General features: G+C 41.5%; 1 protein-coding gene across 1 annotated transcript in view; it reads right to left on the bottom strand.

Moving 5' to 3' along the window:
- Window positions 1-11,619: 11,619 nt before the first annotated feature.
- The window catches only part of LOC103180316 (A disintegrin and metalloproteinase with thrombospondin motifs 15), a 32,860-nt gene continuing 29,175 nt past the window's right edge, over window positions 11,620-15,304 (bottom strand). The window contains exons 8-9 of the mRNA XM_007896103.2: window positions 15,033-15,208; window positions 11,620-14,095 (exon numbers count right to left, since the gene is read on the bottom strand). Coding sequence (XP_007894294.1) covers window positions 13,303-14,095; window positions 15,033-15,208 — 969 coding nt within the window. The 3' untranslated portion in view covers window positions 11,620-13,302. The remainder of the gene's footprint in view (window positions 14,096-15,032; window positions 15,209-15,304) is intronic.

Below are 15,304 nucleotides of genomic sequence, written 5' to 3'. Positions count from 1 at the left end.
GTTAAGACAGGATGAATGCTGAGCTTCAGGAAATGTCAGAATGTGCACAGCTGAAATTTGCATCTTGTGACCATCAATACTGCCACAAAAATGTTTTTTTTTTGCACAGACAAAACTATTGTCAGAAAATAACGGCTTAGCCATCAAAGGGTTAGGTTTCCACGCCAAGTTTTGCTCAAAGGCTCTCTGCTTGCTAACAATCAACTGACTGCAATAAAGATGAATTTAACAGCCGATCACATCCAACGCCCTTACACATAACATGTTACGCAAACACATAGGCTAAGCAGGTCATCAGTGAGCTGAAGGTGTTACAAGGTTCTCACTTATCCAATAAACTGTAATATGTTCCATGCCTGGAGCACACATGACTAATGGGTCTCGCAATACATCAACCATTGCTATGGAATCTAAAGCTCATTTGGACTTTCTTGAAGCATCTGTGCTTCTTATGGGTTGAAGACTGTCAATTCATAACAGGTGGTTTCAGCTTGGCTCAGCTGGTAGTGTTCTCGCCTCTGAGTCAAGAGGTTGTGAGTTCAAGTCCACATGTTGGAACTTTGTCTCGGCTGATGTTCCAGGGCAATGTTGGTGGAGTGCGACAGTGTCGGAGGTGTCACCTTCAGGTGAGACGCTATATCGAGCTCTGTCTGTTTAAATGGTCGTTAAATCACAAGATCTCAAGATCCCTTTTCCTTCTTCCCATCACAGCATCAAGGTATCTCTAGGTATCCTGATCAACAACCACCCAGGGTAAAATTGGCCTAGAGATACACAGTCACTACACTTTCCTATGAAGAGCTTTGCAATATCTCAATGTAGTGATGAGGTACAATATGAAAAACAAAGATGATTATTATATATAAAAAAGCCAAAAAGTTTATTTTGCATCTCAAAACCAAATACGTTGTTAAGGTTACCCATTAAGATAAAACCCCTTGAATCATTCTTGCTGCTATGAAATTCGGTGTGTTTTGATACAACGATAATAATCACTGATGTGTTGCAAGGCAAAGTTAAAAATTTGCACATTTAAATAGGTTTTTGAGCAAATTTGCCTTTATTCTGCGTGGTAAGGGTGGGATCAATTGGGGTGTTGCCCAAAGAGTATTGAGCTGAGGTTTTCCGTTCTGCTCACAATTTCCGTGAATACATTTTGAGAGCGTTCTGTGGTTTCGGTATGTGAATCCGTTCAGAATGATTGTTCCCACAGGCTAATTCACATTGTGCTATAAAAAGGGAGATTAAAGGTCAGATAGTTAACATTACCAATAATATGGTATTGCTACTTTCCCATGATTTTCGGTGTGTCAATTCTGCAACTGAGCCAACAAAGGCTCGGTCTTCGCAGGGTTTGTTCTGAAACTCCCATCAAAAGCAAATCTATTCTTAAATGCCTTGATGTGAATGAGTTTCACGGAGAGGGTTTAAATGTAGATGCACGGTGTTGATGGTGGGTGGGAGAAAGAATTAGGTCTACCTCCCTGATAGTTCTATCAATTCAGGTTTTTTTCGGGGATGGGGAGGGTCGAGGCAAGGGGAGTAAATCATATTCTGTGGTCTTTGTGGATGTGAAGTCAAGCTAGGATTCCCGCAGGGATGTGCACCAAATTGCTTAGTTGATTGCAATGTACATGTTCCACGAGCGAAACATTCTGCAAATGGTTTGGAACGTTCTCTTGCCAGAAATATGCTTTGCGAATTCTTGTTTTGCAAACAGAAACATCCCTAAAGGACACCGAGAACGGCCCACTGGTGTGTGTATCGGGTGGTGTAGGAGGGATGATATGTGGGCAGTGGTCACCTCAGCCTAATGGAGATTTAGGCTCTGTGATATCATGCGTTGTTATTTTTTATCTCAGCTAGTTCGGAGAAGGAGACAGGCACCAAGTAGAAGTGAATTGTAAGGTTTCAGGCCATGAACTTCTGTGAATACTTACAATCTAACTTCTGATGGTGCCAGTCCATTCTACATCTATCGCTTGATCAGCTTGATAGCGATTGGACTCAACTCAATACTCAGCATTATTATTTCCATGATCATTAGAAGTTCATTACCTTGATACCAGACAGAAGCCTGGATTGCTCTTATTTATCTCCTAATGACTAAAACTGTAAAGCAGCCTTGGCAGAAGCCTGGAAACCTGGGGAAGAATCACAAGATCTCAAGATTGGTTCGGGTGAAGAAAACCCTTTTCCTTCTTGCCATCATAGCATCAAGTAGTTTGTTCACCGCTTTAAGTCCGGGCTGGTCTGTCCTTTTAAACTGTAGCCCATAGGAACAGAAGAGGGACCAGTGGAGGAAACCGCCAATGGAGTATTTGAATTTCCTGATGTCCAGGGTGTACCCAGGGTGTACCGTGTGCAAGCTTGTTTTGTTTTCCTAAGACATTCAGCAGCAACATGCAACGTACAGCAAAGGAGCCAGAGGCTTTATCACTAGTGATTACGCTTGATTGCCCTCCATGCAAAGTTCTGGGAATTCCACTCTGCGATCCTCATTCAAAACCCACCAGTCTCGTTCACGATGATCAGTTGTTGTTTCGTTGTAATAAACTGCTCCCTTGGGCAGAAGTACATATCTGAAGTATTGGGTAATAAGCTCATCCTCGCTGGCATTTGCCAAGTCCTTATCTGAGCAGCACTGTGAACTGCTAAAGATGATGATACCACTCAGAAATGTTTTCCTGGTAACCGATGGCTCAGAATGGTACTATTTTGTTTGAACGCGTTCCATCACCAGAAGGCTTCATCGCCTGCATTCCAATCACATCTCCTCACCGATGTGAAAGGCGCCACACAAATGTAACGTTGTTGTTGTTGTTGTTTGGACACCACGTGCGCCCATTTTCTCATAAATCTGAAATACCGTATTAGAATTGCCATCGAATCAATACGAAACCGGTCTAATTCGAGAAATTTGCATTTAATCAGCGAATGAAGTGCTCCGAGACGCTACCCCATGTGAAGAACTCCACATCAATATGAGTTGCTGCTGTTGTTGACCAGGATTCATTTCGCTGTAACTCTCGATGTTACCTTGGGTATATTTTTTGTTGTCACTTTGGCTCGGCGGTAGCACTCTCGTCTTTGAGTCAAAAGGTTTTGGGTTCAAATCCCACGCAGGGACTTCACTTCATGATAATTTTACGCTGCAAATGTGAACTGAATCGGGGAGTGTCTAAATTAAGTTTGATTTACTAAATATCATTGCTCTCCACCTAACTCACGCTGCCATGAGAAGCCTAACTACTTGAAATTAACAAAACTATCAAACTGAATGTTCACCCATTGGAACAGCCATTGATTCAGTTCCAAAACATACCTGGAGTTTGCACAGAAACCAATCAACATCACCACATGCTTTGTGAAACTGAACATCTCCACGTGCAAAGGGGAGCGCAAATTAATTCTGAATCGAATTGATTTTGTTGCCATGCGAGTTTAATGTGGAGATGCCAAGTGTGTGGCAATTGTAATAATGTGCTCTGTGATCCAATTTGTCTGAGTATAATCATAAATAATCCTTGCATTTGATATAGCGCCTTATCATGTCTTCCAGACGTCTCTCAGAATATACTGTAAAGTGAATTAACTGTGTACTTTGTGGGTGAAATACTGATGCAATATTGCCTACCACATTTGGGTCTGGATATTTCTGAAGGGACTTCAGGACTTACTTGGCTCAACATTGCTAAGAAGCATTCAGGACAATGACCACAAGAAAACACAAGCAGAAATCCCACACGGCACTCCCCCATTTCTATCTGCTTCGCGAGTGAACGAAACAGAGTTCATAAACATCTTGCAGAAATACAGAGCACTAAATTCAGTGATCTCCTGAGGGTTTAATTAATACCAGGTCAGGATGTGTCTCTTAAAAAAAAACCTCTGTGTCAAACAAACTGCCTTTTCCCAATTAATCTTATTGGGATTTTAAACATACATTCATCAATCTTCAAGTTAAGAAGCACAGATAGTTTCAATTAATTTGACATCTACAGATTTTATTTCAACTTTCTTTAATCACTTGTCAACGTCTGGCAATCTACCCTGGTAGACTTTAGGACTCCAATTGGTCTTTAACAACCCAGCTTTTTTTTTCACACTTAAAACATTAACAGAACGAGGGGCACGATGAGATTCTAGAGCATATGGGAGTAATCTCTTCCATTGCAGCTTTTGACTTGACACTAAGATCCGTGCACGAAACTGGTTAAAGGAACATGACTCGAACGCAGCCAAGAGCAGCAAGTTATCCTGTGTGGAGTCCTGTTGCTCGGTGGTTAGAGCATTCGCCTCACAAGCAAGAGGACCTGGGTTCGATTCCCGGTAGGGTGAAACGTTGGGCAAGTTTCCTTACTCCACACGTCTATGTTCACTCAGCAGTAAGTAGGAACCTGGTTATTAGTCGATTGGTGGATTGCTTTTCTGGGGATCGTAATCACCCCAAAAATAATAATAATAAATTGATGACTCAATGCACGCTTGTTTGTGGGACACTGCAGTGTGCAATTGGCTGCCACGTTTCGCCCACAAAAATATCCAGTCAATTCCTAGAATGAGATTTCCTGCCAGAATGATTTAGCGGAAATGGTTACTATTTTTAGAGATCCGCGTGTTTTAGGATCGATTGAAGCTAGCAAGTCTGAGTGGATGGGTCTGAGATGAATACACAATTTCTAATGATATCAAGCTGAGACACGGCATGAAAGAAACTGGAAAACATGAGGCTTTATAAGCGCACCAGAAGTAAAAAGGGTAATGATAATCCTTGCATTTGATCCAGCGCCTTATCACATTGTCGGGATGTCTTAAAGCGCTTCAAAGGATATACTGTGAAGTGCCAGTTTTTCATAAATATAGTGTTTAAGCCCCTTACGAATCCAGATTTCAAAGATCCAACAATAATAGTAATAATAATCCTTGCGTTTGGTATAGTGCCTTATCACGTCTTCGAGTCGTCTCAAAGTGCTTCACAGATTATACTAGAAAGTGTATTGACGGGGTATTTTGCGTGCAAAACGCAGCAGCTAGTTCCGCACAGCGGTGTGTATGTTACGAATGTGTACGTTATCACAAAGAATAGAGGTCTGTGGTTGTTTTGCATTCGCTTTCCTTTCATTGCAGTTTTTTCCCTTCTCTAAGCAGCAGAAATTCCATCTGTGACTCGATCCGTCGAGTGATTTGGCAAATTCTTAATGATAGCCATAATTACATTTTTTTTTGCTTTATTACAATCCAACAAATTCTATAGGCTCTCAAATGCTACATTGAGTGAATGTAGACACAGGTGGAATTTCTCTCATTATATTTCCCTTTGCAGGATTTTCCAGACTGTACAGACAGAGACAGACACAGACACAGGCTTGAGAGCCCTGGTACACCATGACAAAAGTTGATGGGGCTGAGGGAAGCTGTGCTGGTTCTCATTTAATCACAGCCTTTTTCTAACCTTTCTGCCGTCCCAATATTTTGAATAGCAAAGTGCACTTTGTATTTGCTTTGTAACCGAAGGAAATTTCCTGCAAACATTAATAATAACTGGCTTAAAACCTACGTGACGTCCACAATTATCTTTTGAGACAAAACGGCTTCCGAAAATAACCGCAACCTGAAAATGCTTCCTTCCAATTCTTTCGGAAAAGAGGTCCCTGATCAACGAGGTTCATCAGTTGAGCAGACCCCCTCCTACTCTTCACTATCGAGTTCCTGTGACAGTGGCTCCATAGGAGGTTCTCAGAATAATTTATCTTGGATTCCCCATTAGTTGACAGGTACTTTAACAGTCGCTAAGACAGCCTTCCCGGAAGCTTTAACATTATTGTCGCCACACAGTCTGTGAGAAACGCAACAGGGGGAATAGTTCTCCTCTCCCTCTCGCTTGGCCATTGTTCTTGTATTCAGGAGTTTGGATAAGGAGAGAGAGGGAATAACAATCGAGATGTTTTAAAGATGTGCAGAAAAAGGGCAGGTCTTGGAACACATCTTGCTGTTGAGTTGATTTAATTTCAAGCAGGAAACTGAATGTCTTGAGGTTGCTCGATGCTAGGAAGCTCAGATCCTCTGGTCCCTGAAGACCAAAGGCAGAAGAGAAGGCGATAGATAGCAAGAATCGCAACAGCAGAGTCTCTGAGACATTACAACGCAGGAGCAACAATAATAACCAACAGCAAACTATATTTGTATAGCGCCGTTCACACATCAGGAGGACTTCCCAAGGCACTGGACAGTCAGGGATCAGCATTTAGCAGGAACCCATGAAGCCCATCAACCCTGTGTTGGTGCTAGTTTCTCCACTGGAGCAATGGGGAGCGGAAGAGCAAGGAATGCATCATGTGATGTTAGCGCTTGATAATTATCACATTGTCCCACATTGTGGTCAAAAAAACAGTTGGGGTCACCGCCATTTCCACAAACCCCACATAAACTCGAATCCAGCTATTTTCTGCACTGTATAAAATGAATGCCAGCGATCTGAAGCTGAGGTAATTACTGAAGCAGATCAAGTCACTGCACTATTTAGCACATGAATCGTAAGAACTCAGTAGGATGTAAATGTTGCCTGATTTACCCCGGCTCATTATAGAGACCAAGAATATATTTAATAAGCATAGCTCCAGCCCAAGATTGATCATTTCCGAATTGTAATAACTGAGTTAACTCAGTAAATCAGTGAGCTTACAACCGAGTAAATGATAAAAACTGGATAGAAAGATATGCTCTTCACAAAGAACACATTCTGCATTCAGAAATTATAGGAAATTATTCAGAAATCCCTGGTGGTTTGAATATAGAATTTAGGAGCTAGATAATAATAATAATCCTTGCATTTGGTAAAGCGCCTTATCACGTCTTCAAGACGTCTCAAATCCCTTTGCAGGTTATACTGTAAAGTGAAACGACTGTATATTTTCCGACGTGAAAAGCGCTATATCAAATGCAAGGATTATTATTATTATTATTATTTTGTGGGCGAAACCTCCTGATTCCTCCACATTTTCCACACAACAGCTTTACCAGAGCTTCGGGTATGTGGTAGATATTTAACTTTGTTTATCTCCTGTGATTCTCTTTCATCCGCATTAAGATGTTGGTTAAGACTTTGATCCAACGCGAGTCAGAATCCTAACCATTTACAGAACCTCCGCTTCACTCCTGGTAAATATTAATGCGGTTTCTGATCCTATCAGCTTTTTGACTATGTCCAGTGTGGCCGAGGGAATTGAGGCTTTGAAGTTTCGACATTAACTTTATGTGCACGAATTAATGAATGGCAGTAACTGCGAGGTTCCCCCGTGTAACTTTTACAATGACACCAATAAATAATGTCAACTCAACAGCACTGTATTTTTCCTGCTGTTTAGCTGAGAATCCGTTGGATGTTTTTTCCGAATGACACACACAGAGCCCCGGCTAGACACAGTAAGGTGATCCATTTTCATTCATTCGAATTAAAGTTTTATTTGGCTGCGCTATGTGCCAAGACTCACATTTTGCATAAAAATCTTATCATCACCCATGCAACTTTCTTCCATAATCTAAAGCCACAGCACAAAGCTTAACGGCCTTTGCTGTTCAAGGGAGGAAACATCAACACAGCATAGCTACTGCCGACAAAAAAATTGCATTTGCTATTGGTGGCCAGACCTGTAGTTACCGGCATTAAAACAATTTGTCAAGCACTTTTTTGAGGTCTTTCTGACACGTATGGAAACCCATCACAGTAATTAAGCCTTCAAATTAAACTCTTTGGCTCCCGCATACATGTAAATGAAAGTGTGCATTCTCTCCCCAGAGGGATGCATATTCGGAAAGAGAAGAGAGTTCCTCTTGATGTCCTGACCAACAATCCCCCAGATAAAATTGGTCACTCACTCCACAGATGTTTGTGGGACTTGCTGTGTGCAAACTGGCTGCCTTGTTCCCCCCGCAAAATACAATCAATCCACTTTGCAGTGTATCCTGTGAAGTGCTTTGTGATGTCTCGACAATGCGATAAGCTGTCATATCAAATGCAAGGATTACTATTGATATTATTATCGTGCTATCTGTAATTCTTTAATGCCACTGAGCTTTATCCTCCCAGCTCTTTAATAACATTAGAAGAAGGCATTGGCATTTTAAGGTAGTTAGTAGAGCTCTGTGCTAGTCCTTAGATGAGCAAGGGCAAAACTTGACTTAGCCCCAGGCCAGAGAGAGAGAGAGAGTGCAGTGAGAATCTAAATCTGTCTTTACCTCTCTGGATCACTCCCTGTGGTATATATGAGGCTTTAGTTTTCTATGGACCCATAATAACTGCAGGCCACACAAAAACGATGGCATGTGTAATTGTTTATCAGCTCGCTGTGCAACATGAAATCCTATTGTCAAACTGAGTGCCAGACCAGCTGAGAAACACCACAAAGGAGACATTGATATTCACTGCACAAACTAGCATGTCCACTGTCTTAGACAGCTCCACAGGATGCCCAGCTATTGACTTTAAATGAAACTCACCGTAAGTAATGGAACGTTAAAACCCAGGGGCAGAGGCCAGACAGGGAAACATGTCTCTGCCAATGCTCCTGGAGATTGAATTTCAATGAACAAAACAAATAAGTTGGTGATCTTTGGTCGTGTGTGTAGATATGTGTCTTCCTCTGTTGGCTATCTTTCTGTTTGCTTAGTCAAGTGTACTTTTGAGCCTGGCTTTGTTCCATTCCAGGTCTCTCACTTTGACTTGATAAGCTCTTCCTTCAAAGCTTTGAGTGGCTTATTTAGTTTTTTTTGCATTTCACAAAGGACCTTTATTGTGCCGGACGGAGTATTGGAATCGTTTTACAGAAATGATTGATACATTCTCCTTTATACAGTAATAATTATTCTCATTAAAATATCCATAGCTATCTTTCAACAACCTGTGATTAGGACAAATCCTGTCCGATGCTGAGCGCAACCACAAATGGTTTAGGACTTCTCCTTTGATCAAAAAACCATGGCGTTAAAACAGCTCAGGAAGAGAGTCCTTGAAAATTGACTGAATCTTGAGATAAAACAAACTTAATTATAGTTTAGGTCATGAAGACGATCTTTCATGCTAAATTAAATGGTGTTTACACTACATTTTGGCTGCACAATATCCAGTCAATTCACTTTCTAGTATATTCTGTGAAGCGCTTTGAGACATCTCAAAGACATAATAAGGCCCAATATCAAATGCAAGGAATATTATTGTGTACAGTATCTCTCTGTATGCATCTGGCTGCACAGATTTAACTTTAATTTCCGTCTGATCTCATAATAATAATAACAATCACAATCCTTGCTTTCGATATATCGGCTTATCACATAGAACGTAAGAATTAGGAGCAGGAGTAGGCCATTCGGCCCCTATAGCCTAACCCGCCATTCAATAAGATCATGGCTGATCTATTCTAACTCCACCTCCCCGCCTTATCCCCATATCCCTAATCCCTTTATCTGCAAGAAATCTATCAACCTCAGTCTCAGTCTATATCACGTCTTCAAGACGTCTCAAAGCGCTTCACAGAATATATACTGTAAACTGAATTGACCATACTTTTTGAGGGAGAAATGCGGCAGCCAATTGCGCACAGCAGCGTCACACGAAAAGTCGTGGATTGAGTGACCAAATTCGAGTTAGACTACCTTCCAGAATACCATTCTATTGTCCTCTCATCACAGCATCAAGCTTTTTTTTTAAAAAAATGAATTCCAGTGTCCTGGCCTCAACCACCCTTTCTGGTAACCCATTCCAGTCATTAAATACCTTAAGGTATAGAAAATCCTCCCGGTGTCGGTTCTGAAATCGCCCTTTGCAACCCTCAACCCTGTGTCTTCTTGTTCCTCTGTCTCTTTGCAGCCCAATGTATTAATGTATTGATATTTTAGTGATCAGGACAAAATCCGGGCTCCTGCTAGCCTTTCCCTGTCATTGGGACATGTCCACCTAATGTTTATCCAACATGTCAGCGCTTTTACATTCTGCTCCTTGTGTATTTTTTCTGCAGTAAACCGTTGATGGTCACCATGAGGAGATTGAGTTGTGCCATCAGATATATGTGAAAAATATAGAGATGTATTTAGATTCAAGGCATCAATGATTATTCAAGCTGAACATCCAGCAACAGACAGGAAATGGAGTTAACAGTTGCAGCGATTCACAAAGTATTCCTTTGACCACTGCGACTACACAAATGCCATTTCCTCCAATCCTAAAAGGAAGTCTCATTTTTTTGTTGCCACACTTAGGCAGCCGCTGTCAAAACAGCATGTATTTAAAGCGCGTTTTCCTGTGTAAGATTAGGCCATGTCCATTAGATATACAAACATAGCTGTTTGCTACGTATAGGAAAATAAACCTTGCGGTGACTGGGAATTGGGTTACAGTGACCTGCATTGCGTAGCCAGTGAAAGTGGACAGTTTGCTCACATCCAAAGTTCCAACTAACACACGTATCTGTGTATGCAGTCTGTTATCTGCTGCTGTAATTATACTGCAGGCACGAATTTGACTGACGTTACACTGTCTGGTCTGCATCACTCTCACCCTGAACTGAGAACAAGGAACTTAAGCGCATAAACTGAGTTCCAGTGCTCAGACCCGAATTTTGCAACCTTATTCAAAAGGGCTCGTGTGTCCCTCCGTCTCTTCGGTAACGTATAAAACTTGAGAACTTTCAAAGTTGCACTTGTAAGTTTAAAAATTGGCTTTGCACGTGTTGCAGTTACACCAAAAGCGTCGCAAAGCCAAGGTCACGTGAGACGAGCTCCAGCTTCGTCAGGTAGCATTGCTTCACAAGAAACCAAGCGCTCCGGGACGCTACCCCATGTGAAGGGCGCTATACAAATGCAAGTTGTCGTTGTTGTTGTGAAGTTGTGGAAGCTATGGAAGCAATATCAAAGGGATGTTTGAAAGACAGACAGACAGACAGATCCCTAGATCACAGCAGTATCCAGAAGTATGGCAAAAGTGAGGCACAGTGGGATTAACAAATCTGCCAAAATCTGATCAACAAATCCAAAGGGGTTGAGTGGTCTAATCATGTGTTCCTGAGGTCTCTCACTGCTCGCTTGGTCGCTCTTAAACCTGTAGTTAAATTGCAGAGTTAGCATCTATACAATGCAGGTTAGTGCGATGCTATTGCAATCCATTTATTGCTGATGAGTGTTTCCAAGCGCAGTGGTTTGTCACTCATTTGAGCAGTTTTGTATGATTTTATGTCTTGCTTGAAATAGCGTGATCTGATCAATTCTTCACCGGGCTGGGATTTACATCTCTGCTTCTGTGTTTGTTCACATTGAATAGTCCTACATTCAGCATTGACGACAGTGACACAATATCTATTTCGAGCGGGAGCAGACCATTAATCTATCCCGTTATTCGACATCCCTAAAGGTTCCTCAACACACATCTCTTTCAGGACTTCACAGCCTCACAAATAGCTGAAGCATAAAAACAACACCACGACAAATGACGTATCTATGTCGTCTTTCATGTCAGGAGGACGTCCCATTGGTCGGCAAGTTATCTCGTTAAAATCACCACGAGGGAGAGAGAATCCACAAGAAAACAAATGTCCTTCACAGAAACCAAAAAAAGAGACTTTTAAACAATTGGATATTTACAGTTTTATTTGTGCACAACTGAACAGATGTATACATGGTATACATAACAGCCAATAAACGGTATTTATGCCTTTTGCAGTTTAAAATTGCAAAAGGGAAAAATAAATCCCAATAACATATGAACCATCTTTTAGATGGAAGAACAGTGACTGCATTCCCTCCCAACCAGAACACAAGTGAAAGGGTTACAGGGTTTTGGCATATATGATGTGTTTTTAATGAGAGAACAAGGTAGAGAGGAAAGGATGAACTATCACGGTACAATGGGAGAATGAAACAAAGCCCGTCTTGTGCGATGTATACGTGGCCTGGTGATTTCATGAACCAAATCACAACTTGCCAAATCGAAACCCATCACCGTACAATGGGCGGACAAAAAAAAAAAAATCAATCAATGTTGCGGATTCACCGGTTCTAAATTTATGTGTAAAATTTGTTTTGCTTTTTTAAAAAAAAAATCTCCTCCCCCCACCGCCCCCCACCGCCCCCACCCCACCCCGAGGCAAAAAAAAAACAACACAAAATCACAAAATGTGTACGGGCAAGGTTATAAAATGTGCAAATGTCGACAAAACCAAAAGCACCATCGTTACAATCCTACCGTTAAGAAATATTAAAATAGAATTAAGTTGTCAGTTTTTTGGCATTGCATTGTTGGTGGTTTGGAACCCGGTAGATACAATAAATAAAGTTGCCAGCATACAGAGCATGATTTCTGCACCATGGAATATTGTCCCTCTCATAATAAATTATTACATACAAAAACACGGTAAGTTTACGAAGAGATTCTTGGAAGAGATCATTTTTACAAACAGGCTCAGCTACTGACACTGTAATTAATGCTTTAATTTCTTTTAACATCCAAATGGCATTTGCTATTTATACAGGACTGAACCACGAGCTGAATGGCCCGCTTTTGTTTCTTAAACACAGATTTGTTAGAACATAACACTTTGTAACTGATGACACCATTTGAACTTGACTAAACTTCACTCAACATGTCAACATTATAGTAATATTGGTAAAATATTCTAATACTTGTTTTTTTTTTGCCACAAAGAACAGGTTATCTACCTAATATATTTCATAAAGTAGCACGTTAAGATTGCCCGTTTACAAGTAAACCAACTTCCACATCTCTGAAGTTAAGGATGTCATTTCACTTTATCGTTGACTTATCAATATATCATATTAGGGCATACATCCCTGCATAATATTGCAGCCATATGTACACTGGTCCCTGTATCATTTTGTGCTCAGTGGTGAATAAAACACCATGAAGTCGGAGAAATCTTCAACTGCTTCCAACCTTGTGACAAACTGCACTCTGTAAGTGCTCCCCATCAAGCAGTCACTCACTACTTACATTAAAACATGGTCAATGAAGCCACCATCATAGTTTTAATACCGACTGTTGACAAATACCAGAGGTAGACTTCTGCATGTCATTGTCAGATTGTTTAGTTGCAACCACAATCATCCATCATCGGTCTCTATTAATCCCAATATGAAGTAGCTCTTCTCGTTCAATATTCCTTTTGCGTTTTAGTTGTAACAGTCATGACCGTCACTAAAGGTTGGTGGACACCTCCGCAGACTTCCATCGGTCACCTGCCATTTCTAAAGATGACTCTTATCTGAATTAAGTCCTACTCGGTCCTCACACGGCTCTCAACAGGGTCTCACAGTACAAAAGTCCAGCTCTTGTGGCTTCTTCCTTATACTGCAGTGTTCCCTGGGCAAAGCATGTCCTGTGCCGGCTCTGCATTTGATGATGCGTCTCTTGAATCCTTTTCCACAACTCTTCGAGCAAGGTGACCAGTCACCGATCACCCAGATCGGGCAGGGGTTTCCGCACTGCCTGATGACCTCTGGCTTCTGGGTGCTGTCACAATCAAACGCGATCTGCCCGTGATGGTCTTGACACTCCACGGGTCTGTGCTGTAGTCCATTCCCGCAAGTAACGGAACAATCAGACCACGTTCTCACCACCCATTTATAACTGGGTCGTTTATAGTCTGGTTGCCTCACAGCAATTTTATTCAGTTTGCTCAAACTGTCGTTGTTCAGCATTGTTCCCTTTGAGTCTTTTTTATTCAAACTGTGGGACGACTTGTCCTGCTTCTCCTTGTTGTCCTTATTTAGGTAGAAGGAATAGCGAACGCGAGGGGGAGTCATTTTACCAACTGACAGGACCTCGATGACCAATGGCTCCTGAATGGGCCTAAAAGCTTGAAGGCTTTCAACAGAATTTGCCGTCCCACTGTACCTCAACAAGCTTCCCTTTACGACAATGTCCCGCTCTACTGCAGAAACTATGTAGTGGCCATTCAGTAGGTACTTGTCGTGCTCATTCTTAACAGCCAAATAGTTGTCATCGTTGGTCATGCCTCTGTAGCCTCTTTGCTTGATGTCGATACTCGTGGCTCCAACCGGTATTGTCACAATATAATTGTATCCGTATCTGTAGGCAGAACACAGTTATCGGTTGGAAAAAGAACTTAATATTGCATATATGTGAACAGTTTTTTAAAGAAAATAACGCTTCTCAATACTGGGCTTCCTGTTAATTTCAATTAGAAGTAGCGCTTTATAATAATGATGATAATAATCCTTGCATTTAATGTAGTCCCTTATCACCTTCTTCGAGACGTCTCAAAGCACTTCACGTGAATATACGGTAAGGTTAATTGACTGTGTATTTTTGTGGGCGAAACGCGGCAGCCAATTGCACACAGCAGCGTCCCACAAACAGTTGTGGATTGAGTTTCCATGCAAAGAAATGCATGTGCTATTTATTTTCTCCCCATTGCCCTCAGTCTCCTCAGGATATACATGACCTGTAGCCAAAGACTAGTGATCTGAAGCCAGGCCACTGCCAAAACCAGTGCAAGCGAACTGCCAAAGGCACTTGAGGACAATCCAGAAATGACTCTCTCTCTCTCTCTCGCTCTTTGAATTTTCCTTCCACTACAACACTGAGGCAGCAGAACAAGAGGTTGTGTGTTCAGAAGTTTGCAAAGGGCAATGTCAGGACTGACATCAGGAAGCATTTCTTTACACAGAGAGAAACTGATGACTAATTGGGAGAAAGTCCATCTGGGTCTAGAGTTGCTCCGACGCAAGTAGTATTACAGTGTCGCAGAATTCGACACATCCTGAAAAATAGGCTCAATTTTGCCCACAAAATACTCTGTCGATTCACTTTACAGTATATTCTGTGAAGCGCTTTGAGACGTCTCAAAGACTGGATAAAGTGCTGTATCAAATGCAAGGATTATTATCATTATCATTTTCAAATAGGGTTCCTCCACTCTCTTTCAACAACTGTAGAAAATTGACTTTAAAGTTAAGACTGAAATCACCAATTTGCAATTGGAATCAGCGGAAACACAACATACTTGGGTTTTGTGAATAATCCGGAGACTTTCTTGCAGCTCTTGTTATCCCCTCCGCACACTCCGCACTTGTCAAACTTTTTCTTGGAGCCAAGCTTCCCATCGCATCCGGCTTTGATGCACTGTCCTTGGACACATACGGCAGATGTGTCTGGCATGCATGGAGTTCCGTCAACCACCTGGACGTGTGAGAGACACAGATCGTGAATTGTGGCAAAATACATTAACGACAATAATCCTTGCATTTGAAATTGCAGCTTTCAAGTTGAGAGGAC

The sequence above is a fragment of the Callorhinchus milii genome, unplaced genomic scaffold (assembly GCF_018977255.1).
Source record: "Callorhinchus milii isolate IMCB2004 unplaced genomic scaffold, IMCB_Cmil_1.0 Scaffold25, whole genome shotgun sequence".
Taxonomy (NCBI): Eukaryota; Metazoa; Chordata; class Chondrichthyes; order Chimaeriformes; family Callorhinchidae; genus Callorhinchus; species Callorhinchus milii.
This window is presented reverse-complemented; position numbering and strand designations above follow the sequence as displayed.